This window comes from Dama dama, chromosome 15 (assembly GCF_033118175.1).
Source record: "Dama dama isolate Ldn47 chromosome 15, ASM3311817v1, whole genome shotgun sequence".
NCBI classification, from domain to species: domain Eukaryota; kingdom Metazoa; phylum Chordata; class Mammalia; order Artiodactyla; family Cervidae; genus Dama; species Dama dama.
The window spans coordinates 38,499,683-38,527,634 of NC_083695.1; the positions used below are offsets into that span (position 1 = coordinate 38,499,683).

A 27,952-nucleotide genomic window follows, 5' to 3' on the forward strand; every position below is an offset into this window, starting at 1 on the left:
AATCACAGCTGTGAATACTCAGAGTCCAAAGAGTAGGCAGTCTTTGGAGACAGGCATTTATCAGGTCAATTTTTCATGGAATTCCTAAGGACAACAACAGCATATCACTGTAGACCCATCATCAGATTCATTCTGGAGTGAGGTCACCATTGTTGCACTGCCTGCAAATAGATTCCTTACCGTTTAGACTAGACATAAAATGTAAGATGTCTAACAGTCTCAATGCAGGGAAGATCATGACCATGAAGCAAAATACAAGCCATCAGAGCATTCTGACATAATAACACCCCTGACTACGATTTTTGTCCTGACTGCAGTACCATTACACCGTCCAACCTCAGTCCATTTCAGTCAGTGTCAAACACTGGAGGGGGTATAACAGAACACAAGGTTAATATAATGGTGCCTTTCTCTAGTAGGGGCCCTAGGTTAATTTCTTAGTCTTCTTAGGTGGGCATAGATGAAATCTTTAAATCCCTTATTCCTAATCCCCACAGGGCTGCAAACCCAAAACACCTGGGACTTCCATATCAGTTTTAGTCCCAGGGCTACTTACAGTATGTTCCCATGGGGGGTAGATCTGTGGCAAGGGCAAAGGTGAGTTATTCTCCTGATGGTTAGCTGGCAATGATACTTGGGTGGTCAACAGTTGAACTCCGATGATGTTGAATAGTTTGCTCTGGGTTAACACGGTGTAGGTAGACCCTGGGGTGACTGCTCCTGGAATATTTAATGACAAGTTCTGTGACCTAAGCTAGCCTCTTGGTTCACAGGTTGAGACAGCAGGTTTCCTATATCAGCTTTTCCTTACTTAGTCCACTCATCCTTCTATTCAGCCCGGCAGCAGTACAACTGTAGGACAGGTGGAAATGCCAGGGTATGGCATTTTTGTCAGCACATTCCTGAACTTCATGGCTACTAAAGTGGTGTTTTTTTGCACTGCTCAGCATCTTGATTAGGTGTGCTGTAACAGCTTTCACCTGTTGTAAAGCATATAGGCTGCATAGAGCTTTGTTCCTTGACACTATATCCCTGCTCTGCCCCCTCCCACACCTGGGACCAGAAGCTGAGAATGTACTCATTTTATTTCACCATTGCCACAGGTTTGAAACAAACCCTTCAGGGTAACCGACCATGACCAATTCACAAGCCTGTCCCAGTTAGTGTCCCTAAAGCCTGTACTTGTTTAGGGGTGGTGAGTCAGGGGTACGTTTGTATTTTGTAGAAAACAATAAAACCAGAAAGACTCTTATGTTTTGCCAGTATCACAAGACCTCCCCAGGCAGTCAGGTGAAGCACAAGCCCAGCCTGCTACTTTTAAACTGGAAGAGCCTCTGAGGTTAGCAGGATGTTATCAGCTTAATGGACAAGAAAGATCTCTCTCACAGGAACCCACATGCTAGGGGAATGACACCCCGGGATTATCCCCACAACCCTCCCTTCCCTGTCCTCATTCTCCAACATCTCGGCACTCAGGGATTACCTGCAGCCTCCAGGCTGACTCACCAGTTGTTGGGCTTCACCCTGCAGGTGTGCATGCTTGTTGATGTCCACCCTTGAGTCCAAAGCAAGAGCTAGGAGACAGGGACAAAGATGTCCATGTCTTATTAGATAAGGAATCTACATGTCCAGAAAAGAAGGGTCCTAGTGCAACAGCATACCATGTTCAGCAGAGAGCAGGAAGGACATGGAGGCAATCTTCACCGCTTGAGGGAGGAACTCACCAGTCTAACAGAAAGCTGATGTCAGTTTGCTCATCAGTTACCAGGGAAACCAGTGTCTGGGGCAACAAGTATGTAGGCAGTTACCAGTAAGCCCTGTAATGAAGAGAATTGGATAGTCATGTGAGTGAAGGAGGGTTGGGCAGGGGATGAACAGAGAGCATAGAAAGCCATCTTGAGGCAAGTGGAGAGTTCTACAGCAGAAAGCAAAAGAGTGACCCCTACCAGATGGCAGCTCCCACAGTCACAGTCTCCCACAGGCTGTTGCCTCAGCAGCCCTTCACCTGCCCCACTTCTGCTCAGATTGGCCAAGCAGCTCCCAGCTCTTTCCTAGTGTCTGAGGAGAAATGTTGAGATGAAGGTGGAAGAGAAGTGGGCACAGCAGGTGCTGTTTCTTGGACTTTGCAGAGTCAGACTGCTTTTGCAAGAGTTGTAGATCTTTGTGCAACTTGCTGGTCTTCTCTGGGCCTTGGATCCCTGGACATCATGAAATACAGACACTGATGCTGCCATTTTACTTACAAGGCTGCAGCGGGGTACCCATGAGATCCTGGGCTGAGGGTGCGCTTTGATCTCTAAGGTGTGTTTAGTCCTATCAACACTAGTGGCAGGTGTCCAGAGGCCAGCTGGACACCTGGGTTCAGGTGGGGGTGTAACTGAGTGAGTCAAAAATAAGGAAATTACCTTACTTCCTGAGGAGAATTCTCGGGAAACTGGGGCTGAGGGTCACATTATAGGGAAGGTATCAAGAGCCAGTTCTCACCCAGGAACTCTAACTTGCCTGGACATTCTGGACCCTTACAGGAAGCAACTGTGAGTGTCTCTGTTCTTGCCTCTTAATTTGTTTTCCAATGTCTGGTGATAATCTCCCTGCCTATGTGGGTGTTGAAGAAGGCAGGGTGTGTGTAGATCTTCCACTCTAGGAGGGTCAGTGCTGGTGGTGGAAACAAGTGAGGCAATAAGGGGTGCTCTTCATTCTGCTCCCTTTGTTTGGTGGGAGATGGGCTTCCAGGAAAGGGAGAGGGGGAGATTTGGGTATGGGATCCAATCAGATCTCTGATGTCATTGTCTGGAAGTCCCCAGGGTAAATGCAATTCATCATCCTCTTGGAAGGAGGCACTTCTCTGGTCAGGAAACCACTTCACTCCCATCAGCCTCCTTGGCAACCCTTGGTCCTTTGCACAGGTCCCTTGGGCTTTCTTCCAGCTCTCTGCAACCCCCATGATTCTTTTCCATGCTCAAAACTTTAGCTTCTCTCGGAGAGAGGAACAAAGCCCAATACTGGGAGTAATCCACGTCCTGTACCCACCCTGATCTCACTTAGCTCCTGAGTCCCTTTCTGTGGTGACTGGAAGCTCTGTTGGACATCAGATTTCGTCCTCTGAAGCCAGCTTCCCCCTGATAGCACCCACCTCTAACGTCCCCTCTTCCATGAGGCCCCTGTTCAGGTCTTCTAAGGAGGTCTGGGCAGGACTCTAGGTGTGCCAGGAACTTTCCTGGTGGAGCCCAGGAATGACAAATCTGGCAATCAAGCAATCATGCATGATTCTGTGTTTAGGACAGAACTTATCAGGCATTATCAACCTCGCTTTCTTTTTCAGATAGCACTGCAGACTCCAGTACTAGTCTGTCCAGAGGAGCAAGTGAGAGGAAACAAGCCAGCCTTGTAAGAGGTAAAGCTACCAACTTCCTGGTATAAAAAGGGATAAAGAGGCCCAGAGAGGGAAGGGTCCACCCGAGGGCCCTCAGTGAGTCCCTCCTGGTGTGACAATGGCCTCAGTGAGGAATTCTACCTCCTGGCCACAGTGCCCCCTGGCAAGTGTGAATAGCCCCAAAAAAGATGACACAGAGTGTCTGAGAGTAGATCCATGCTGCTGGCAGACTGGTTCAGAGGTCCAGCTGGTCCACTCATGTCCTCCCAAGCCAGACCTTATCCTAACTTTCCCTAAACTGCTTTTGGAGCCCTGCCACTCTTGGCCCCAGAGGATGGGAGAGGAGATGGGGGAAGGGCTTCTCCTGACCTCCAGGAGCAGGGCCAGCCCTAGTCCTCGTCCTTGGACCAAGAGCACCCCCTCTTTCTGTTCCTCTGCCTAGGACATGCTTCTCCTCCCGCTCTCCGTGCTGCTTCTGATCACACAGCCCTGGAGATCCCTGGGGGCAGAAATGGAGATCTGTTCCCAGAAAACAATGGCCAATGCCTGTACCCTGGTTGTGTGTAGCCCCCCAGAGGGTGGCTTGCCTGGTCGTGATGGACAAGATGGGAGAGAAGGTCCCCAGGGAGAGAAGGGGGATCCAGGTAGAGCTGGGACCATGTGCTTGCCCTGATGGGAAGGGGTGGGCGCTGGAATTGTAACCAACCCCAAAACTCTGAATCTTCTGCTGTGGAAACCTTGAAGATGGTCTTCCCAAGACAGGAGGTTCCCCCAGATTTTCAGTCCACCTAAAACATGGCTTTACTGGTTGGCAAATACTCGCTTACCAAGTCACTAGCTCCATAACCACTTGTCCTGATTCCTCCCCTAGGATCTTCGGACTCTAACCACCTCAAGAATATACAAACAGTGAGTGAATGACTGGTATTTGAAGTTCCCTGCTCCAGAATTCATTGGGCTTCCCAGGTGGTGCTAGTAATAAAGAATCTGCCTGCCAATGCAGGGGAATTAGGAAATGCAGGTTTGATCCCTGGGTCAGGAAGATCCTCTGAAGGAGCACATAGCAACCCACTCCTGTATTCTTTCTTGGAGTTCCCATGGACAGAGGAGCCTGGCCGGCTTTGGTCCATTGGGTTGCACATGACTGAAGCAACTTAGGACATACGTATAGGAGACGTAGGTTTGATCCCAGGATTGAGATGATGCCCTGGATAGGAAATGGCAACTCACTCTGTTTTTGCCTGGAGAATCTCATGGACAGAGGAATCCTTCAGGCTACAATCCACAGAGTCACAAAGAATCAGATGCTACTGAGCACACACCCTTCAAAACTTAACTGTTGTTCATTCTTATTAAATGTTGCCTCTGCAGAATGTTAAATATTTTTGAACTGATGACAGTGTTGTAAGTTTCTGTTTAATCATCTGTAGATGGGAACGATATCGACCACATAGTGACAAAGAATTGAGCCAAGGCTTCATTTCTTTGTTGGGTCTTCAAGATCAAGTTTTATTCTTCTGCTGTCCCAACCAGCTGAATTCTCCTGCGATTTCCAAATGTACTGATTATTAAGGGAATTTCTGGAAACACTGCCCCACAGGAGAAGATCTGGTTTTTACTGGCAAGAAGTGAGAATTCATGAACCAGCAACAAGGACGAGGGGACCACCATGGCCCTGGGCCCGGGCTATGGAGGGATCAACTGAGGTCTTTTATCTTTCTGGAATTTGTGCTTTGATTGGAGAGGAAAGAAATGAACAACATTAAAGTTGAAAAGAATACGTAACATCCCCAGGGTTTGTAGAGTAAGAGACAAGTATCCGTCTGTTTTTTAGAGAGAAAGTAGCTCCCAACATGAATGGGCTGGGGCTAGAGAAGGCCACCTAGAAGTGATCTCACAGGAGGGGTGGTATTCAAGGTGCCAGCTCTCTCTAGCTCCCGAGGGGCCCTGAACTGAAAAGTATCCCTTCTTCTACCTCCCTGGTCTCATGGCCTCCATGGTTTGTGCAAAGGATGGGCAACCTCTAATGCTCCCTTCTAAGGAGTGACTTGCTTCCAAGGTACCTGCTGCCCTCCCCAGCCAGGGGAGAGCCCAGCAGAGGCTCAGTCAGGGACCAGGTGTCTCTGCCTGAGCACAGTGCACCAGGGGGTCTGGGATGTGGAGCCCATCCTCCGGGCTCCCATTGCTTGCCTAGTGAGGATTGTAACCAAGAGCAGGACACAATGTCCAGCACAGAGGCTCTCACCACCCATCAACTACACCAGTCTCCCACCGCCTGCACATTTTTGGCCCAGGCAAGCCTGGCCCTTCTTACCCCTGGGAATGGTTTCCAGATCTGAAATGTAATCTCTCTCCAGGTCTCTGAATCCTCTACAGCTTTGAAGTCCTGTTTCCTCTGAGTATTTACATGGGTTGGGGGTACTGGGATGGGATGAGGGACATCTCATAAACTGATTTCTTCACTTGTTACCTGTGCCTCACAGTTTAAAACTTGATGACAAATTCCTTGCAGATCAGGACCTAGTGCTAACATTTACATCCTGCTCAGTGCTAGGCAGAAAACTATGTTCCACAGATAGTTTCTCAGTGAACAAAGAAATGAAATAATGAGGAAATGAACAAATAAGTGCATGAACAAATTAGTAGTAACTGACAGATTCCTTTTGTTGTCTTTTTGCACATGAATGCTTTACTCAGAAGTCAAAAGATTGAAACTACCCAAATGTCTATCAATGTGTATCCATGGTGAATGAATAAAGAAAATGTTTTGTATTCATACTATAGAACATTTCTCAGCCATAGAAAGGAATGAAGTACTGAGATGTGCTACAAATTGGATGATCCTCAAGAATGTCACTCTTAGTTTAAAACGGCAGACACAAAGGGTGATATATTGTATGTATTTATATAAAATATCCAGAATAGTTGATAGAGACAGACAGCTGCCTAGAGATATCCAGGGCCTGGGAGGAAGCAGGGATGTAGTGATAAATGGTTATGTGGTTTTCTTTGTGATTAATGAAATAGTCTTGAACTAAAAAGAAGTGGTAGTTGTACAATTATGTCAATATTCTAAATGCCACTGAATTGTATACTTTAAATTATTAATTATAGGAAATTCCTGGAGGTCCAGTGGTTAGGATTCGGTGTTCTCACTGCCAGGCCTCAGGTTCAATCCCTGATTGGGGAACTGAGATCCTGAAAGCTACACATCACAGTTAAAAAAAAAAAAAAATGGTTGTCTTTATATTATGTGAATTTCATCTCAATGAAAAAAGAATAACCAAACTCACAGGATTGAGTGTATAATTCTTGAAACAATAGGCATTTATCTCTTTAGTCTTTGAAGGCAAATCTCTTATATTTCAGACTTAGGCAGCCTTAAGGTAATGTGATTTTTTAAAATGTTTCATCATTTTTCCAAAACAAATTAGTATGTGGTCACTAATCACAAAAAGATGAAAATTAAAATTGCCTGAATTGTGCCCCTTAGTAAGAACAACTGTTAACACCTGTATATGCTCTTCTTGTGGTTTTCTCAATGTGTGTTACATGTGCACATGCCTGACACATGCATGGACATGTTGAAGAAACTGAATCATATTAGAGTGTTTATAACTTACTTTTATCACTTAATAATGCACAATAATTTCATCTATCTTCCATAATTTTAAAAGCATGTTACATAGTTTTTCCTCTTCTTTATATTAAAATAGAATTGACCTATAATATATAGATGTACATCATAATGAATTCATATTTGCAAATATTGTGAAATGATTGTCACAATAAGTCATCAACACACATAGTTAACGATTTGTGTGTGATGAGAACTTTTAAGATCTGCTTGCTGAGCAATGTTCAAGCATGCAACCCAGGATTACTAACTATGGTAACTTCACTGTACATTGTATTCCTGGGACTCAATTGTTTTCTTAACTGGACACTTGTATTTTTGAAGATTTCTATCCATTCTGCTCACTTCCCAACCCCACCCCTAGCAACCACATATGTGTTCTCTGTATCTGTGAGTATGCTGTTTTTGTTCATTTTTTTTTATAGATTTCACATTTAAGTGAGATAGTATAGCACCACCCTTCTCTGTGATTTATTCCACTAAGCACAGTGTCTTCAAGGTTTACCAATGTTGCCTTGAATAATACCTGAATAATGCTCCACTGTATATGCATTTTCTACATCCGTTCATCCATCCACAGATACTTGAACTCTACGCTGCATCCATGTCTAGGCTACCATAAACGACACTGCACTTAAATTGGGGTACATATATCTTTTCAGGTTAGTGTTTTCATTTTCTTTAGTTAAGTCAGAAGTGGAATTGATGGATTATACGGTAGCTCTAGTTTTAACTTTCTGAGAGACCTCCATACTGTTCTCAATAGTGGCTGTATCAATTTACATCCCTGCTGCATAAACTTTCCCTTTTCTCCACATTCTCCAACATCTCTTATTTGCTGTCTGATAATAGCCATTCTGACAGGTGTGAGGTGACAGCTCATTATGCTTTTGATTTATATTCCTCTGGTGATTAGTGTCAGGTGTCATTTCTGACAAAAACTTTGGTTCTGGGAAGGGGGGAGGGCAGGGAGTTCATGGTCAAGGGTAAAAGCTGACAGACTTAACCGCCATTAATACCGTGGCCTTGAGGCAGGAGCAGGTGTATTGTATGCAAAGTCAGGTGGGAATAGGTTTGGATCTGCCTCCAACTCTGCAAGCCTGTTTCTTCACCTGTAAAATGGAGCCATAGACAAGCATTTCTGGATCATCACTGGACCTGGAGGGGGAGTGTCTACTCCCTACAGAACCCTGAAAGAATGCCAGGGCCCTGACCCTGCAGGCAGCTGGCTCCTCCTGGGCCGGGGTCAGCTTTATGTCCATCTCTTTTGCTGCCACAGGTTCACCAGGTCCTGCAGGACGAGCAGGGAGGCCAGGACCAGCTGGCCCCATTGGGCCGAAAGGGGACAATGGCTCTGCTGGAGAACCCGGACCAAAGGGAGACCCTGGACCACCTGGTGAGCAGCTGGGCGTGGAATGCTGGTGCCTGCAGGTGGCGTGCTGCGTTAGGACACGGCAGTAGGTGTGCACAGATTCCACCCCAGGAAGAGGAAGAAGGTCATTCTCAAGGTGGCACGGGTTATTTCAGGGAAGACAGGAGCTCCTGGGGAGGGCAGAGTGGGGGCAACATCTTTAGGAAGAGGCTGCCAGTCTGACTTCTATTACAGCCCCATCTTTTATGCATTCCCGCTTCCAAGGAGATTCAGTGTCACTAACCGGGCTGGTCCTTTTCCCCAGGGCCTCCAGGCATGCCTGGTCCAACTGGGAGAGAGGGCCTCTCAGGGAGGCAGGGGAGCATGGGACCTCCAGGCAAACCAGGCCCCAAAGGAGAGACTGGGCCCAAAGGTAGGAGGCTGGTATGTGGTGGGTGAGGGAGGGAGAAGGGAGGGGTGACATGGGCAGCCCTGGTGGGGACCAAGGTACGTGCACAGTGCCTGGAAAAGCCTGGAACCTCCGCCCCTGGTCGGCCTTGCCCGGGCCTCACCCTCAACTTTCCCACACTGGCTGAATTTCCCCCATACTGTCCCTGGATAAGGCCAGGCAGTCAGGAGCAGTCTCCCAGGTCGCTCTCTCACCTGGAGCTGTGGGTGACAAGCTGCACTGCTGAGGAAATGGTATCTGCTGAGCGCACTCTCAGCCATTCTTCTCCAATGTGTTCCTTCCTCAGGAGAAGTGGGTGCCCCAGGCATGCTGGCCTCCCTAGCCCCCCAGGTCTCAGAGGAGAGAGAGGTGCCCCCGGGGAGACTGGAGCCCCTGGACATGCTGGGGCGGCAGGTAAGCAATGGATGTGGGGCTGGGCTCATGTTCCCCTGTGCCCACTCCCACCAGCCACCAGGTGAGAGCTGGCATTCCAGGAAGAGAGCCAGTGTTGGGCTCTGGGAACTGTCTGTCTCCAGGCAGAAGGTGGTGATTAGCAGGGACTGTCTGTATCCAGGGAAGGCTGGTTGTTGGGTTATGGGACAGTAGTGTATAGAGGGGATGTAAGAAGAGTTCCAGGCACAGAGGGACATTTGCATGTAGGAGGGTGTACTGCTGGGGGATATGAGTCCCTGTATGGAGGTTGAGGGGCACGAAAATGCTAAAAATTATATGTTCAGCAATCACCCATTTCTACTTCTCTGATCCCAGGGCCTGCTGGAGCCATAGGTCCACAGGGGCCTTCAGGTGCCAGGGGCCCCCCAGGACTAAAGGGGGACAGAGGTACTCCTGGAGAAAGAGGAGAAAAGGGTGAGAGTGGGCTTGCAGGTAAGGAAGACTTGGGGACCCCATTAGGGTGTGGGGCAGGGAGGAGGCCTTATTTAGCTCAGCTCTCCTCTCAGGTAACCCGTTTAGTTACAGATGGGGGTCAAAGCAGGAAAAGTTGACAGGGTGTATGGTAAGGTGGACTCTGGTCTTGGCCTCTATGACTCGCTGGAGGACACCCTGAGCAGATTTTCTATCTGATCTCTATGACAAGCCAATCTCCCTCTCCAGTTCATCAGATAACCTTGAACATCAAATAACTCAATGGATGAGAAATACTCAAGCTATGTCTATTCCTCTCCTACAACCATACTACCCCCTGCACCGCAAAAGGAAGTGCTATCAGATTCCTAGAATTTGGAATTAAAATGACATCTGGTTCACTGTCAGTGAGGCACAGGGACCTGTCTTGGGGATACTGTTCACAAGAAAACTGCAGGAAATCCCGTGCAAGCAGAGGCCAGCTAGGTCAACAGAAGAGGGCTTCCTAGGCCTCTGTTCCACCTCCTTACCCCACCCCCAACTTGCCTCTGCACCTGGACACTCTTCCCTTGAGTCTGGGGTCTGAGTGACCCCAGGGTGTTCTGAATCTGTCTTCACTTGGCCTCTCTCTTCTGCAGAGGTCAAGGCTGTCAGGCAGCAGGTGGCAGTCTTAGAGGGACACCTGCGACGCCTCCAAAATGCCTTCTCTCACTATAAGAAAGGTGAGTTCCTGGACCTGACCCTGAGCCAGGCCCTGATCATGGGTCTCAGACTGGGTCTGGGCTTGGCTTGCAATTAGCTGGGCTGGGTCTAAATTGGACTTGCTGGGACCATGACTGGGACTGGACCTAGCCCTGGGGCAGGAGCAGGGCTAAGGACAGGGCTGGGACAGAGCTGAGCCCCATGTGCTCCAGGGGCTCAAGTAGACGCACAAGACAAGGAGGAGGATGCGGTCTGAGTCATCCGTTCAGCAGACCTTACCCCGGCCTACCCTGGCGGATTACTACGAAAGACAAATGGACACCCAACCCAGGATGCATTTCTTCCCTCTTTGGGCCAGGTGTGCAAATGCCCAGAGAAGAAGCCACACAGCCCAGGGCAGCAGAGAATCCAGACATGATCCTGAGAGTGGGGGTGGGATGCTGCCTGTGGGCTTTAAGGCTGCTGGGGACCTTTCACTGGTGTGTGCCCACCAAGTATCTTACCCTAAAGATGTCCCCGGGTATGGAAGGAATAGGCTGCCTCCAGTCTCTGGCCAGTGCTGGACTACCCCTGCACCTCTTGTGGTGTTGAAGCAGAGATTCTTCCCTAAACCTGAATCCTAAGCAGGCAGAGGCCTCTGGGAGCACATACCTGAGTGCCCTGTGCCTTTGGGATGCTCCACCAACTGCCCCTCCTCTTTCTCTCCTCTCCCTGATGGTAGCTTTGAATGCACATCACTTATCAAACCTTGTTGATCCAAAAAAGGAAGAGTTTTCTGAAGGAGCAGAGCATAAAGGGGCCTGATTGGGTGAAACAAAGGTTTGGCCCAGTTTCTAGTTAAGCCCTGTAATTAAGAGGATTGGATAGTCTTGTGAAGCAGGGACTGGTCAAGCAGGGGATGTAGAGAGAACAAGGGAACAACTATCTTGAATGGCCTGACCATACACTAATCCCCTACATAACCTGCCCGACCTACACAATATCTGATCCCCTCCCTTCCTTGATATCTCTGGGGTCAGGTATATCAAGGTGCACTGCAACCAGATACCATACATACAATACACACCACAGCAGCTAGCGAGTGCTGAGAGTCCAAAAGATGGGCTCACTTTGGAGCCAGGCACTAATTGGTTCAATTTTTCATGGAATTCCAGAGGAAGACAAGAAAGTCATCTCGCTGTGGACCCAGCAATCAGACTCCTTTAGTAGTGAGGTTACTGTCTGCAAACAGATTCCCTCTGCTCAGACTAGAGATGAAATATAATATGTTTAACAGGCTGAATGCAGGGAATATCATGACCATTAAGAAAATACCAGCAGCAGCACCATTCTGACATAATGCCACCCCTGTCTACGGTTTTTGTCTTGGGCTGCAGTACCATTACACAACCTCAGTCCCCATAGCTGGTATCAAATACTGGAGAGGGTGTGACACAGACCACAGTGTTAATATAATGGTGCCTTTCTCCATAAGGAGGCCTGGACTAATTATCTTAGGTGGGGCCAGATGATATTTGTAAGTCTCCTTCTGGTACTAATACTAATCCCCATGGGGCTGCAAACCTAAAAAATGGGGGGCTTCCCTACCAGTCCCTGGGCAATTTACAATACGATCCCTGCGGGGTAGATCCTGTGGCAAGGACAAAAGTGAGTTATTCTCCTGACCATTAGCTGGCAATGACCTTGGGTGGTTAATTATTGAACTCAGATGGTGCTGACTTAGTCTTTGCTTAACACGATGTAGGCTCCTGGAATTATTTAGTTACAAGCTTGTGTGATTTAAGTTAGCCTACTGGTCCACAGGTTGAGACAGTGGGTTTCCTGTATAAGTTGTTTTCTAAGTAGTCCACTCATCCTTCAATTAGCCTGGCAGTGGTAGGGTTGTAGGGCAGGTGGAATCTCCAGGGTATGGCATTTTTATCAGTCCATTTCTGAACTTCATGGCTGCTAAAGTGGGGGTGTTGTGTATGTGTGTAGCCCAAAGCTACTCTTATGCTTTCACCATTTCCACAGATTCCAGACAAACGGTTCAGGGTGACTGGCCCCATCCAATTCCCAATCCTGTCCCTAAGTTTATGTCCCTAAAGCCTGTGTCTGTAATTTTTTAGAGGCGGTGGGCCAGGGGTATGTTTGTACTTTGTAAAAAGCAATAAAATCAGAAAGACTCTTGTGTTTTGCCTGTATCACAAGCCCTCCCCATGCAGTCAGGTGAACCAAAAGCACCAGGCTGCTACTTTTAAACTCGAAAGAGACTGAGGTTAGCAGGATGTCATCAGTATAATGGAAGAGAAAGATCTCTCCTAAAGTAGTCAGATTCCACAGGGACCCACATGCTAGTGGACAGCCACCCTGGGATTAACCCCATAATTTTTCCTTCCCCATCCGTATTCATCAAGATTTCAGCCCTCATGGGCATTTCAGCAGCCTTCTGGCTGACTCACCAATTGTTGGGCAGCAGCACACAGGCCTGCACACTTGTAGATGCCCAGCCTTGAGACCGAAGAAAGAGCTGAGAGACAGCGGGAGAGACGTCCACCGCTTATTGGGCATCATCCAAAGAGGAAGGGTCCTAGGGCAACACCCTGCCATGCTCAGCAGACAGCAGGAAGCACACTGTGGCGAGCTTCACTCTGAGGGAGGAGCCTACCATCTATGGGGTACTGACATCAGGGTGGCTCATCAGTTACCAGGAAACCCGGCAGCTGGGGCAGCAAGCATGTAGGCAGTTACTATTAAGCCCTGTAATTAAGAGGTTCGGATGGTCATGCGAGTGAAGCAGGGACTGGTGTAGCAGGGGCATGAACAGGGAACAAGAGGAAGCTATCTTGAGTGGCCTGACTCTGCATAGGCCCACTGATCTGGGAGCTTCAACAGTAAAGTGCACAAGCATCTGGAAAAATACCGGAGGCTACACAGCTTAGTTCTGAGGAAAGCACAGCTAATGAAGTCCATAGTGACTGCAGATGCTGCTAGGACTGCAATACGCCCCAGTGATTAGCCCCTAGAGAAACTGTGCAGTCGTTCAGGATACTCTTTGGGAAGAGAGGGTGGTCCAGTGATCCTCTGTGTGAAAGCCATTGTGATCACCACTTAAAATCTGATTCTTCTCACCTGTGTTGCTGGAATTGCAAAAAGCAAAGGGTATCAAAGAAACTGGAGTGTCTGGGTTTGATCATAAATAGACCTGGCCTCTGTTGGAATGTGAAGTCACACAAAGGAAACACCATATTCTGTGCTATAATGGGGTCCAAAGGCATGAAGGATGTATTTGACAGTCTAGTAGGCGGTAATTAATAGAAGCCAACTTGCAGGAAGAGATGAAGTATAGGACTCCTGGAATGAAAGTCACCATATATAAGGAGAGTTTGTCTAGTCACCAGGATAAGACTTGACAATTAGGTTTTGTGGGGAGAGGAGAGCAAGGGTTCAGTTCAACCTCCATGCTGATTAGATCTCTTGGTGGTGTGTGAACATCCTAGAATAGAGGGGGCTGGGTATTCTTTCTAGAATAGAGAAGAGCTCAAGCTTTAGGGGCCCAGGTCCTGTGCTATGGGATCTTTCTTCAAAAAATTGCAGTACGGAAAAGAGAAGACCTTTCCCTACCTTTGAGGAAAGCTGACATCATAGATTCCATAACATACAAGGAGCATCAAAGGCCAGGAGCAGGTCAGCACGGCCAATGAGGTGGCCAAAGGGGAGGCTGGAGACCTAGGGTTGCTGATGTGGAGACCTAAGGGAAGGGTTGATGGAAGAAATAAGTCTCAGGGAACTAAAGTCAAGAGAGATGCTAACAACTAGCCCACAGTCACTGGGAATGAGAGTTTCCCTGTGGTGGTTACAGCAGTGTATCAGCAGCTTGAGGATCCAAACTGGCCACTAGGGCCACATAATGGAGAAACACTGGCTAAAACAGTGGAGAGATTAGGGCAAGCAAGTTAAGGGAGGATGGCTCCAATACTTTGGCCACCTGATGTGAAGAACTAATTCATTCGAAAAGACCCTGATGCTGGGAAAGACTGAAGATGGGAGGAGAAGGGAATGACAGAGGATGAGATGTTTGAATGGCATCACCGACTTGATGGAAATGAGTTTGAGTAAGCTCTAGGAGTTGGTGATGGACAGGGAAGCCTGGCTTGCTGCAGTCCATGGGGTCGCAGAGTTGGACACGACTTGAGCAATTGAACTGAACTGAGGGAAGCCTGGCATGCTGAAGTCCACGGGGTCACAAAGAGTCAGACACAACTTAACCACTGAACAACAACAATCCTATAAAAGGCAAGTGGAGGGCTGTCCTAGATACAGCAGAAAGCAAAAGAGTGACCCCTGCTGGGTGGCAGCTCCCCCAGACACTGCCCCCCACAGGCTGTTGCCTCAGTAGCCCCTCTACCTGCCCCACTCCTGCTCAGATCTGCCAGGCAGCCCCCAGCTCTTTCCTAGTGTCTAAGCAGCAATGTTGAGATGAGAAGGAAGAGAAATGGGCACAGCAGGTGCTGCTTCTTGGACTCTGCAGAGGCAGGCTGCTTTTGCAAGAGCTCTAGGTCATTGTGCAACTTGCTGGTCTTCTCTGGACCTTGGATTCCTGGACATCCGTGAAACACAGACAGTGACACTACAACTAAACTCTCAGGGTTGCAGTGAGATACCGATGAGATCATGGGCTGAGGGTGCTCTTTGAACTCTAATGTGTGTTTAGAGCCATGAACATCAGTGGCAAATGTCCAGAACCCAGGTTGGGGTAAAATTGACTGAGTCAACAGGGCAAAATTTGCCCTTCTTTTCTCTGGAAACTGGCACTGTAACCTCAGGTTACAGGGTAGGTATAAATAGTCATTAGTGGCTGAGGAACTTCAATTTGCCTGGAGGTTCTGAAGCCCTAGAAGAAGCAACAGTGAGTGTCTCTGTCCTTGCCTCTCAATTTGCTTTCCTGTGTCCAGTGAGTATCTTCCTGCCTGAATGGGAGCTTTATCCTACTGGTGCTGAGGAAGGCAGGGTCTGTGTAGCTGCTCCAGTCTAGGAGGGTGAGTGTTGGAGGTGGGGCACAAGGTAATAACGGATGCTCTACACTGTGTTCCTTTTGTTTGGTGGGAGATGTGTTTCCTGGGCTGGGAGAAGGGGAGAGTTGGATGTGACATCCAACCAGATCTCTGATGCCGTTGTCTGGAAGTTCCCGTGGAAAATGCAATTCATCGTCCTCCTGGAAGGAGGCACTTCTCTGGCTAGAAAGCCCCTTCCCTCCCACTACCTCAGCCTGCCAGCGACCCTCTGTCCTTTGTTTGCACAGGTCAGGCAGGCTTGCTTTCAAGTCTTTCCAATACCCATGAGCCCTTTCCATGGTGAAAGAATTATAGTTTCTGCCTGAGAGAAGAAAGAAGCCCAACAGTGGGACTGACCCATGTCCTGTACCCACCCCAGATCTCACATAGCTCCTGAGTCCCTTTCTGATGGTAACTGGAAGCTCTATTGGACATATGCCTTTCCTCCTCTGAAGCCAGGCTTCCCCTAACTGTGCATCTCACATGTCCCTTCCTCCATGAGGCTGCTGGCCCAACTCCTCTTGGAAGTCTGGACAGACTCTAGGTATGCCAGGGACTTTCCTTGTGGAGCTCAGGAATGACAAACCCTGGTAAACACACAGTCATGCTCCCATCCTGTGGTCAGGACAGACCTCACCCAGTTTAGGACTCTGGCTTTTTTTCAGACAACACTGCAGACCTCCAATACTAGTCTGTCCAGAACAGCAAGTTAGAGGAAACAAGTCTGCCTTGTCACAGCTAAGCCAACCACCTTACTGATACAGAAAAGGACAGTCAGGTCCAGAAGGGGACAGGTCCCACCTGAGAGCCCTCAGTGAGTCCCTCCTGATGTGACAGATGGCCTCAGTGAGAAATTCTACATCCTGGTCACAGTACCACTGGCAAGGATGACAAGCCCCAAAAGGGATGACACAGAGCATCTGAGAGTAGATCCACGTTGCTCGCAGGCCATGTCAGAGGCCCACCTGGTCCACTCATGTCCTCTCTGGCCAGACTTTGCCCACCTTTCCCCAAACTGCTATTGGAGCCCTGTTGCTCTTATCTTCAGGTGATGGGAGAGGAGATGAGGGAACCGCTTCTCCTGACCTCGAGGAGCTGGGCCAGCCCTAATCCTCGTCCTTGGACCAAGAGCACCCCCTCTTTCTGTTCCTCTGCCTAGGACATGCTTCTCCTCCCTCTCTCCATGTTGCTCCTACTCACACAGCCCTGGAGATCTCTGGGAACAGAAATGAAGATCTATTCCCAGAAAATACTAGCCAACGCCTGTACCCTGGTTGTGTGTAGCCCCCCGGAGGATGACTTGCGTGGTTGTGATGGACAAGATGGAAAAGAAGGCCCCCGGGGGGAGAAGGGAGATCCAGGTAGAACTGGGACCATGGGCCTGTCCTGGTGGGAAGGGGAGGGCACTGGTATTGTAACCAAGCCAGAAACTGAGTCTTCTGCTCGGGAAGCCTTATAGATGGTCTTCTTCCTAAATGGGTGGGTTTCACCCAGAGTTTGAGCCCACCTAAAACACAGTTTTTCTGGTTTGCTAAGACTGGCTGCCCTGAGCCACCAGCTTCATCACCAGCTGTTCTGATTCCTCCCCTAGAATCTTCAGACTCCAACCAACCCAAGAATGTGCAAAGAGTGAGTAATGACTGGTATTTGGAGTCATCTGCTCTAGAACTTAACTACTGTCCATTTGGATTAAATGGTTCCTCTCCAGGGTGTTAAAGATTTTTAATATTTAATTAAGTTCTACTCCATGATGGGTGGGAAAGGATGAGACACTGTAGCCCCATACTCAAGCCTGAATAAAAGGATTTTCCCTAAATATATTACAGAGAGAAAGAAAGGAAGCTTATATTTCTTTGTCCAGCCCTGTGCTTAGGAGTTCTCTTGAGTAGTTTATTTAATCCCACCAAAAGTCTAACAAGTGATGCATTAATCTCATTTGATAAGGAAGACAATTGTGACACAAAGATGCTAAGTGAAATCCAAGCTAGGATAAAAGGACATGAGTTTCTTATCCAGACTCATCTGTGCTTGTCTACTAGTTCTCTTTCCACAACAGAGTCACCTAGGGACAAGTCACTCTTTCTGAGTCTCAATTTGCTCATCTGTGGATGGGAATAACATGACCACACAGTGACAAATAGTTGAGTCAAGCCTTCCCCCCTGCTTTTTTTTTTTTTTTTTTTGGGTGAGGCTTTAGGCTAATGTTGCATCCTCTTGCTATAATCAGCAATCAGGTGGATTCTCCTGAGGTTTCCCAAGATACTGCTTATTAAGGGAAGTGTCTGAGAAGCACTGCCCCACAGGAGAAGATCTGGGTGTTACTGGCGAGAAGTGAGAATTCAGTGAACCAGCAACAAGGACGAGGGCACCGCCATGGCACTGAACCAGGGCTGTGGAGGGATCAACTGAGGTCTTTTTAACTTTCTCTAGTTTGTATTTCGGTTGGGGAAGAAGGAAATGAGCAACATTTGTAGGATCCTTGTTGCTGGTTCCTACACACACCAGTCTTTGTAAGTATCTGTCTGTCCTTTACAAACAGAAAGTAGCTTCCAGCATGAATGAACTGGGCCTTAATAAGGCTGCCTAGAAGTGAACTCAATAGTGGGGTGGTATTCAAGGTACGAGCATTCTCTAGCTCCCCGAGGGTCCCGAGTTGAATCCCAGGGCAGGGGAGGGGTGGGGACTTTTCCTACAGTGGCCCCTCAGCTGCATGGATGTTCCCCAGACCACCCTTTCTTGTGCACTCCAAGCCTGGCCTCGAGCCAGTGCTTGGAGAGAGAACAGTGCACAGTTGGGCCAAGACCAGGCTCCACACTGGCTCCCCAGATCCAGGCACTGCTGTCCTTCAACTGTGACGGGTCTGAGAATTTCCTGGAGATCCCAGCATCCTCAGATCCTCACCAGTAGGGCTGGGTGGGGCCAGAGTCTGCACTGGGGACAACCTCCCCCACAGATTCTGACACACATGTTCTCAAGAACCTGATGTAGAGGACAAGATGGGCCTTGAGCAGAGGTAGAGGGTGGGGCTGGGTCACTTGGTGATGCGCTAGACATGTCGTGGAGGGCCAATAACACCTGGACCCTGCTTGGGGGGTTGTATTTCAAGTGAGAATTCCTTACTTACTTAGTGCTTCTGAGATTCCTGCCCAGAAGGAGTCAGTGAGAGAGTCCGTTCAGGGGGACAATTCTCCCCTGGGAGTGAAACCTCACACCCCACACATCCCCACCACCCAGCTCTGCTGATCTCTCTGAGCTCATTTCCTTCCCCTCCTCCCACACTCCCTGGGCACTGACCACACTGGCTTCTTGTTGGTCCCTGAGCACACACATCCTCCTGCCTCCCCAGGGCCCTGTCCTTGCTCTGTGCATACACGTCCCCATGGCTCACTCCTCAACCCCTTCACAGCTTCACTCATAGACTCCCTCTCTGGCCATCCTATTTAGACGACACCCCTAATTCTCTATGCTTTAATTTACCTCTGTGGCACTAATTCTGATCTGATTATCATATGTTAAACATTTTCCTTTTGGTTATGTATTTCTACATAGATGAGTTTAAGCTCCATGAGGGAGGGATTTTGTTTTATCTGTTTTTTTTTTTTTTTTTTTTTAACTAAAAATCCCAGCATTTAGGACAGCACCTTGTATCTAGTGAAGCTCAGTGAATATTTGTGGAATAAATGAATGTAAACGGCCAGGAGATAGGCATTTAAGTACAGTTTTGTATTTCAGTCATTCAGTCCCCGTCTGACTCTTTGTAACCCCATGGACTGCAGCATGCCAGGATTCCCTGTTCTACCTTATTTCCTGGAGTTTGCTCAAACACCCTTGAGGTGGTGATGCCATCAAACCACCCCCTTCTCTGTCATCGCCTTCTCCTCCTGCCTTCAATTTGCATGGGGTTATTTCAGGGAAGCCTGGAGCTTCTCTGGGGACAACATCTTTAGGAGGAGGCTAAAGATTTTTCAGCCCCATCTTATATGCACTCCCACCTCCAAGGAGATTCAGTGTCGCTAACCAGGCTGGTCCTTTTCCCCAGGGCTTCCAGGCATGCCTGGTCCAGCTGGGAGAGAGGGCCCCTCAGGGAGGCAGGGGAGCATGGGACCTCCGGGCACACCAGGCCCCAAAGGAGAGACTGGGCCCAAAGGTAGGAGGCTGGTATGTGGTGGGTGAGGGAGGGAGATGGGAGGGGTGACATGGGCAGCCCTGGCGGGGACCAAGCTATGTACACAGTGTCTGGAAAAGCCTGGAACCTCCGGGCCTGGTTCACCCTCAACTTTCCTACTTCACCCTCAACTTTCCCACACTGACTGAATTTCCCGATACGGTTCCTAGAAGAGACCAAGCGGTCAGGAGCAGTCTCCCAGGTCGCTCTCTCACCTGGAGCTGTAGCTCTCTCACCTGTGTTCCTTCTGCAGGAGGAGAGGGTGCCCCAGGCAAGCAGGGCTCCCCAGGCCCCGCAGGTCTCAAAGGAGAGAGAGGTGCCCCTGGTGAGCCAGGAGCCCCTGGACGTGCTGGGGTGGCAGGTGAGCAATGGATGTGGGGCTGGGCTCATGTTCCCCTGTGCCCACCCCCATCAGCCACCAGGTCAGAGCTGGCATTCCAGGACGAGAGCCAGCGTTGGGCTCTTGGAACTGTCTGTCTCCAGGGAGAGGGTGGTGATTAGCAGGGACTGTCTGTATCCAGGGAAGGCTGGTTGTCGGGTTATGGGACAGTCAATGTACAGAGGGGATGCAAGAAGAGGTTCCAGGCAAAAGGGACATTTGCATGTAGGAGGGTGTATGGTTGGGGGATATGAGTCCCTGTATGGAGGTTGGGGGGCACGAAAATGCTAAAAAATATATGTTCAGTGCTCACACACATCTACTTCTCTGATCCCAGGGCCTGCTGGAGCCATAGGTCCACAGGGGCCTTCAGGTGCCAGGGGCCCCCCAGGACTAAAGGGGGACAGAGGTACTCCTGGAGAAAGAGGAGAAAAGGGTGAGAGTGGGCTTACAGGTAAGGAAGACTTGGGGACGCCATTATGGTGTGGGGCAGGGAGGAGGTCTTATTTAGCCCAGCTCTCCTCTCAGGTAACCCGTTTAGTTACAGATGGGGGTCAAAGCAGGAAAAGTTGACAGGGTGTATGGTGAGGTGGACTCTGGTCTTAGCCTCTATGACTCGCTGGAGGACACCCTGAGCAGATTTTCTATCTGATCTCTATGACAAGCTAACCTCTCTCTCCAGTTCATCAGATAACCTTGAATATCAAATAACTCAGTGGGTGGGAAATACTCAAGCTATGTCTATTCCTCTCTTACAACCATACTACCCTCTGCACAGCAAAAGGAAGTGCTATCAGATTCCTAGAATTTGGAATTAAAATGACATCTGGTTCACTGTCAGTGAGGCACAGGGACCTGTTTAGGGGATACTGTTCACAAGAGAACCGCAGGAAATCCTATGGGAAGCAGAGGCCAGCTAGGTCAACAGAAGAGGGCTTCCTAGGCCTCTGTTCCACCTCCTTACCCCACACCCAACTTGCCTCTGCACCTGGACACCCTTCTCTTGAGGCCTGGGCTCTGAGTGGACCCCAGGCTGTTCTGGATCTGTCTTCACTTGGCCTCTCTCTTCTGCAGAGGTCAAGGCTGTCAGGCAGCAGGTGGCAGTCTTAGAGGGACACCTGCGACGCCTCCAAAATGCCTTCTCTCACTATAAGAAAGGTGAGTTCCTGGACCTGACCCTGAGCCAGGCCCTGATCATGGGTCTCAGACTGGGTCTGGGCTTGGCTGGCAGTTCATTGCGCTGGGTCTAAATTGGACTTGCTGGGACCATGACTGGGACTGGACCTAGCCCTGGGGCAGGAGCAGGGCTAAGGACAGGGCTGGGACAGAGCTGAGCCCCACGTGCTCCGGGGGCTCAAGTAGACGCACAAGACAAGGAGGAGGATGCGGTCTGAGTCATCCGTTCAGCAGACCTTACCCCGGCCTACCCTGGCGGGTTCCTATGACAGACAATCGGACACCCAACCCAGGATGCGTTTCTTCCCTCTTTGGGCCAGGTGTGCAAATGCCCAGAGAAGAAGCCACACAGCCCAGGGCAGCAGAGAATCCAGACATGATCCTGAGAGTTGGGGTGGGATGCTGCCTGTGGAGTTCAAGGCTGCTGGGGACCTTTCATTGGTGTGTGCCCACCAAGTATCTTACCCTAAAGATGTCCCCGGGTATGGAAGGAATAGGCTGCCTCCAGTCTCTGGTCAGTGCTGGACTCCCCCTGCATCTCTTGTGTTTAAGCTGAGATTCTTCCCTAAGCTGGATCCTAAGCAGGCAGAGACCTCTTGGAGCACATACCTTAGTGCCCTGTGCCTTTGGGACGCTCCACCAATTGCCCCTCCTCCTTCTCTCCTCTCCCTGATGGTAGCTTTGAATGCACATCACTTATCAAACCTTGTTGATCAAAAAAAGAAGAGTTTTCTGTAGGAATAGTGCATATATGGACCTGATTGGGTGAGACAGAGGGTTGGCCTCTAAGAACTCAAGCCAACTAAGTACTGAAGTAGTGGGATAAGAATTTTCAGCAGTTTATATCTTCCTTCTTGCACAATCAAATTTACATATCTATTTACTCTTTCATTCCCTGGTAACTCAGCTGGTAAAGAATCTGCCTGCATTGCAGGAGACCTGGGTTTGACCTCTGGGTCGCGAAGATCCCCAGGAATGGAAATGGCAAACCACTTCAATATCCTTGCCTGGAAAATCTCATGGACAGAGGACCCTGGTGGGCTTCAGTCCATGGTGTCAAAAAGAGTTGGGCACAACTTAAAAACTAATGCTTCATGCAGACTATACAAACAAAGGAGAACTTGAGCATATGCGCTGGCCACATGTGTGTACCTAGACATCATATACATCTATATACATGAACACACATGCACACATATGCACACCCATCCTGATGGAACTTGAGTCAGCCCATGTACCTTCAGATCGACACATAGATATATTCACGTATGCACACGCATACCACCCAGATGCATGGCCGTAAACCAATCATGGCACACAAGCTGGCACTAACCTTGTCCAGGGCTGTCTGGGTGCTGTCCTGACTACGTGGAAAATCTGGACTCCTACTGCTTGTTGAAGCTAATCAGAGGAAAATGGCTGTGGATCAGGGTGCAGCCTGGGTTCAGAACCAGTCCAGTGAGCCCTCTTAGGAGCCCTGAAGATTTCCATGCATGACCCTGGAAGTCAGAGGGGTATGAATGGGATGGAATCAAAAGAGATACTAAACATGTCACATAGGGGATGCTGTTGTGCTGTGTACCTTTTCTCCTTAGAAATCCTGGATTAAACTCTGAAAAGAGAAGTGACTTTCCCTTGTCACCTGGACTGTCATTGCCAGTGTGGGGCTGAACACATGACCTTCTGAGGCCCAGACAGGGCTCTTTCCAAAGCTGATCCCACCCTGCCCTCCTGGCCCTACACAGAGTTCTCAAATGCCGTCATGCCCTGCCCAGTGGTCCAGGGATGCTGACTGGCTGTAGCATCACCTGCAAGCATATGGAAGCCAACACTGGACTTCCCCAGTGCAGAGATCAGCACTTGGCTGCTGTCAGATGCACCCCTGTCCTCTGTTTCTCCTCACCCCTTCACACAGCACTGAAGAGCTCAGACAACTCCATACACCCAGTCATCACATGTGGGTGAGAGTGAGCTGCCTGTGTGGAGATTCCCCACTCTCAGGAGCTGCCCTGGGCTCTAAGTGTCATTTCCCTGCCACAGTCCTTACTGTTTACACAGTAATTAAAGTGCCGGCTCTGGTGAACATCACGGGGAGGAAAAGAAAGTGCATGTGGGAGCTTCAGTGTCACATCCAACAAGATCTGATCCTCATCTACATTTGACAGTTGGGCAACTTTAGGCCTCTTGCATAAGCACCTGAGTTCCAGGGTCCTCACCTCTTACATGACCAGTGCTCGGGAGCTAAGTGCCTTGCTTTTTTCTACCTGGTGCCCTGGTCCCCTGGTGGGAGCTGGGGACTCCAGTTGGATCACAAGGTCTAGGTGCTGCCACATCTCCAACCTGACTCTCCTCATTTCCCCTAGCGGCGCTCTTCCCATCTGGCCTGGCTGTCGGGGAGAAGATCTTCAAGACATCAGGTGTTGTAAAATCATATTCGGATGCCTGGCAGGTCTGCAGTGAGGCTAAGGGACAGCTGGCCTCCCCACGCTCTGCAGCCGAGAACGAGGCCGTGACACAGCTGGTCAGAGTCCAGAACGAGCCCGCTTACCTGAGCATGAATGACAACACCACGGAGGGCAGGTTCACCTACCCCACAGGGGAGTCACTGGTCTATTCCAACTGGGCCAGCGGGGAGCCCAACAACAGCGATGAAGGAAAACCAGAGAACTGTGTGGAGATCTTTCCTGAGGGCAAGTGGAATGACATACCCTGCACTAGGGAACTCCTCGTGATCTGCGAGTTTTGAGGCTCCCTCCACCCCAGCTCCAGCCCAGGGAGGAAGGGGGCAGTGCCCAGAGCTGTGAGCTGCCAACATCCCAATAAAAAGGTGACCCTCTGCTGCTCACGGCTTCCCCACTGAGCCATGGGATGAGGCCACAAGGCAGGCCTCCTATGGAACTCCTCCCTCAGAATAAAGTTTGCAACTGGCTTCACATCTGGAAGATTTGTCACACAAAAGGGGGGTAGCCTGCTGACTCACAGGCAAGGGCTAAAAGGAGATCTCCAAGACGGCCCTGTTGTAAAATCCAGTGTCTCCTCCTCAGCAAGACAGGTGTCTAGCCCTCCACCTCTGCCAAACATGGACCGCATTTGACCCCACTGGTCACTGCCTCCTCCTTCCCTTTCCTCTCCTGCCTTCACTCTTCTTATCCTTCAGTCTCTTTCACTCATCTCTCCTCCTCTCCTGGACACTCCACAGAGAGGAACAGGAGCCTCAGCTCTGGCTCCCTTCTCTCCTTGCACTCACTCTAGGCTTGTGCTCATTCTCTCCCATGGTTTCAAATTCCTTCTATTGAGGCCTCCCCCAGGTAGAGCCCAGTTAAAACTCTCCACAAATCCCAGACTCCTCTCATCAAGGCAAGCTGTAGTCCTTGGGGCTTAGAGGTCATCGTGGCTGCCTCTTGCTGGCAGGGAAGCACCAACTTCTCTGGCCATATTGAGTGGGCTTATACCCAGTAGACTCCCCTCACCCTTGACCATCCAGGATCTCTTTCTTCCCATGACAATGTGACTGTGGATGTCTCATCAGAGAAAGTACCATCTGCACAGTCCTAATCCCTTCTGAAGTTTCAGGCAGAGAGGGTGTCCAGTCATGTTCAGATTCATCCCCCAACTTCTTCCTGCCTTGAAGTTCAAGGGATGTTTTTCTCCCCCCTGCCTCAGAGGTAATTTAGGCAAACCCTTCTCATTTTACTTTCATGGAATCCAAGACACAGAGAGGAAGGGAACCTGCACTTAGTAAGATAGGAGATAGTGTGCCTCTGGGCTGGACACCTGGTGTTTGTCAAATCGAGTAAAATTCAAGCTTTGTTCACACCCAGACACTCCAAGGACAAAGCTAGTGACAAAAGCTGAGCTCTGCTAAAGCAAATAGATAAGGAGCCGACTCCTTAGTTCAACAAAGACTTCCCTGTCTACAGATGCACAGGAAGGATTCTTAGGGCTCGAAAAGGGAGGGGCCCCACCCCATGATAAATGTGGACATGCACCATAGGCCTCTGTGGTGGGATCTATCTTAGAAAACAGTTTCACATGCACCTTTTGAGGGCCCATGGACCAGTCAGGTGTGAAGACATTAAGATAACTGGCCAAAGGTAAACAATGATCTGGAAGGACTGTACTATGTAAGTTAATTTATGTCACATCTTTACTGCTCTCTCCCTCATTCAGGACTCCTCACTTTACCGCGGGTGTGAGTCTCTGCTTAGCTCTGAGCCTTCTCCTCATTAGAGAGGATGCCCATACCCTTTCTCTCTGGGGGCATATTTCTGCTTTGCTTCTGTCTTAAATAAACAACCTGCTTCTCTGTATGCTCTGCCATACAGTGTGCTGTGTCTCTAATAATAAATTTTGTACCTATTGATAGTTTTTGCCTCCTTGAAACATTCTTGCTTTCAACTGGGGTAAAGAGCCAGAGTCACTTTGCTTCTAGTCTCTAGTTCCTGGTGGTGTGTTGACTAGGATTCCTGAGGTTTCATCCAGTCTATCCAGGTTCCATCCCTGGGCCGAGAACTAAGATGTCTCTCCAGGAGTGCTCACTGTTCTCCCTCCGAGATCAGGAGCATTGTTGCTACAACTCACTCAGGTAACACACACTTTTGGCTTGTAAGTTTTTGACCATAGGCCTCTGTGTATTTACTTGATTTTATTGACACACTACTGCAAAGAGTTCCAGTAGAGCTAGTCAAAACCCTAAAGGATAATGCCATCAAGGTGCTGCATTCAACATGTTAGCAAATCCAGAAGACCCAGCAATAGCCACAGAACTGAACAAAGTCAATCCTCACTCCAGTTCCCAAGAAAAGTAGCAGTAAAGAATGTACTAACCGTTAGTTAGACAATTGCGCTCATCCCCCATGCTAGTAACATCATGGTTAAAATTTTGCACAGTCTTTAGCATTGTGTGAACCAAGAACTTCCAGATGTCCAAGTTGGTTTAGAAAAGGAAGAGGAACCAGAGATCATATTGCCAACCTTCACTGGGTCATAGAGAAAGCAAGGGGATTCCAGAAAGACATCTATCTCTATTGCATCATCTACACTAAAGCCTTTGACTGTGTGGGTCATAACAAACTGTGCAAAGCTCTTAATGAGAGGAGCATACCAGACCATCTTACCTGTTTCCTGAGAAACCTGTATGTGGGTCAAGAAGCAACAGTTAGAACCCTGTGTGGAACAACTGATTGGCTCAAGATTGAGTAAGGAGTACAACAGGGCGAACTGCTGTTCCCCTATTTATTTAACCTACACACTGAGCACACCATGAGAAATGCTGGGCTGGATGAGTTACTAGCTGGAATCAAGATAGGTGGGAGAAACATCGCTACCTCAGATATGGAGATGATACCACTCTATGGGCAAAAATCAAAGAGAAACTAAACAGCCTCTTGATGAGAGTGAAGGAAGAGGGTGAAAGAGCCAGCTTAAAACTAAGTATTCAAAAAAACAAAAAACTAAAATCATGGCATCCAGTCACATTACTTCATGGCAAATAGAAGGGGAAAAGGTGGAAGTAGTGACAGCTTTCCTCTTCTTGGGCTCTAAGATCACTGCAGATGATGACTGCAACCATGAAATCAGAAGATGATTTCTTTTGGCAGGAAAGCTATGACAAACCCAGACAGCGTGCTGAAAAGCAGAGACATTAGTCTGCCAACAAGGTCCATACAGTCAAGGCTATGGTTGTTCCAGTGGTCATGAACAGTTGTGAAACCTGGACCATAAAGAAGCAAAATGCCAAAGAATTGATGCCTTCAAACTGTGCTGCTAGAAAGACTCCTGAAAGTCGCTTGGACAGCAATGAGATCAAACCAGTCAGTCCTAAGGGAAATCAACTCTGAATACTCATTGGAAGGACTGATGATGAAGCTCCAGTAGTTTGGTCATCTGATGCAAATGGCCGACTCTATGGAAAAGTCCCTTACGCTGGGAAAGATTGAGGGCAGATGGAGACAAGGGCATCAGAGGATGAGATGGCTGGATAGCATCACCAATGCAATGGATTTGAATTGGGCAAGTTTGGGGAGAGGGTGAGGGACAAGGAAGCCTGGTGTGCTGCAGGCCATGGGGTTGCAAAGAGTCAAACCCAAGTGGATGACTGAACACACTGCAAAGAAAAGTTTAAATGACATCCATACTTCAGAAATTGGAATGAGGACTGAAGGACCCACAGGCTCGTGGAAAGGGGTGATGAATACCCCTCTTTCAGACAGGAAACCAGCCACTCTTTCCTTTGCTCCCAGGGACCAGGAGGACTGACCTCTCTGGCCCTTGCTGAATAGGACCCCCAAGTCCCACCCCTCTTCACAACACACTTGCAGCCACAGTGTGTATATGGGACAGCAGGTCTGAAAACAGAGCCACACCTCTCAACAGCACGCAGCTCAGGCTTCTGCTAAGATCTTTCTCCTGTTACTGAGAATATCCTCAATTCCTGATAGCATTTGAAATATAAATAGTAATGAGCAAACAGGTCTTCAATACACAGGTCTTCAGACCAAGGTCATGCCTGGTCATTCTTATCAAGGGAGTTGAAGAGCAGCCTATTTTTATCACATATAAGACAAGCAGCTGGATCTTGTTGAGCCCAAAGGAGTCATTTTTTTCTGAGAACAGAGAATTCTGAATTGAATTTAGAAGGACTGGGTGGTGTGGGGAGTGGTGGTGTGGGGCACAGACAATCTTGTGCTACCTCTCTGGCTTCTGCCTCTCTCTGTCCATCCTCACCTCTTTCCCTTCTTTACACACCACCTTCCTCTGCATCCAGGTCTTAAGATCACAGAGTTCAGAAACTGTTGCTCTCTTGCTTGACATCAATTCCAAAC

The 27,952-nt window shown here is 48.9% G+C and overlaps 1 protein-coding gene across 1 annotated transcript; it reads left to right on the forward strand.

The window, feature by feature from the left end:
- The first annotated feature begins 3,818 nt into the window (after positions 1-3,818).
- On the forward strand, positions 3,819-23,874 carry LOC133070643 (collectin-46-like). Its single transcript, XM_061163030.1, has 8 exons — positions 3,819-4,017; positions 8,290-8,406; positions 8,687-8,704; positions 19,457-19,555; positions 19,827-19,934; positions 20,290-20,406; positions 21,027-21,110; positions 23,492-23,874. Exons 1-8 carry the CDS (start codon positions 3,819-3,821, stop codon positions 23,872-23,874), a joined length of 1,125 nt encoding a protein of 374 aa, XP_061019013.1.
- The last annotated feature ends 4,078 nt before the right edge of the window (positions 23,875-27,952 follow it).

What these genes read in the sequence shown, in the direction of transcription:
- LOC133070643 (XM_061163030.1), top strand. Translation starts at nt 3,819, where the DNA reads ATGCTTCTCCTCCCGCTCTCCGTGCTGCTTCTGATCACACAGCCCTGG. An exon ending in GGGAGAGAAGGGGGATCCAG is followed by an intron (nt 4,018 to 8,289) that starts GTAGAGCTGGGA and finishes TTGCTGCCACAG; the next exon opens with GTTCACCAGGTCCTGCAGGA. An exon ending in GGGTGAGAGTGGGCTTACAG is followed by an intron (nt 20,407 to 21,026) that starts GTAAGGAAGACT and finishes TCTCTTCTGCAG; the next exon opens with AGGTCAAGGCTGTCAGGCAG.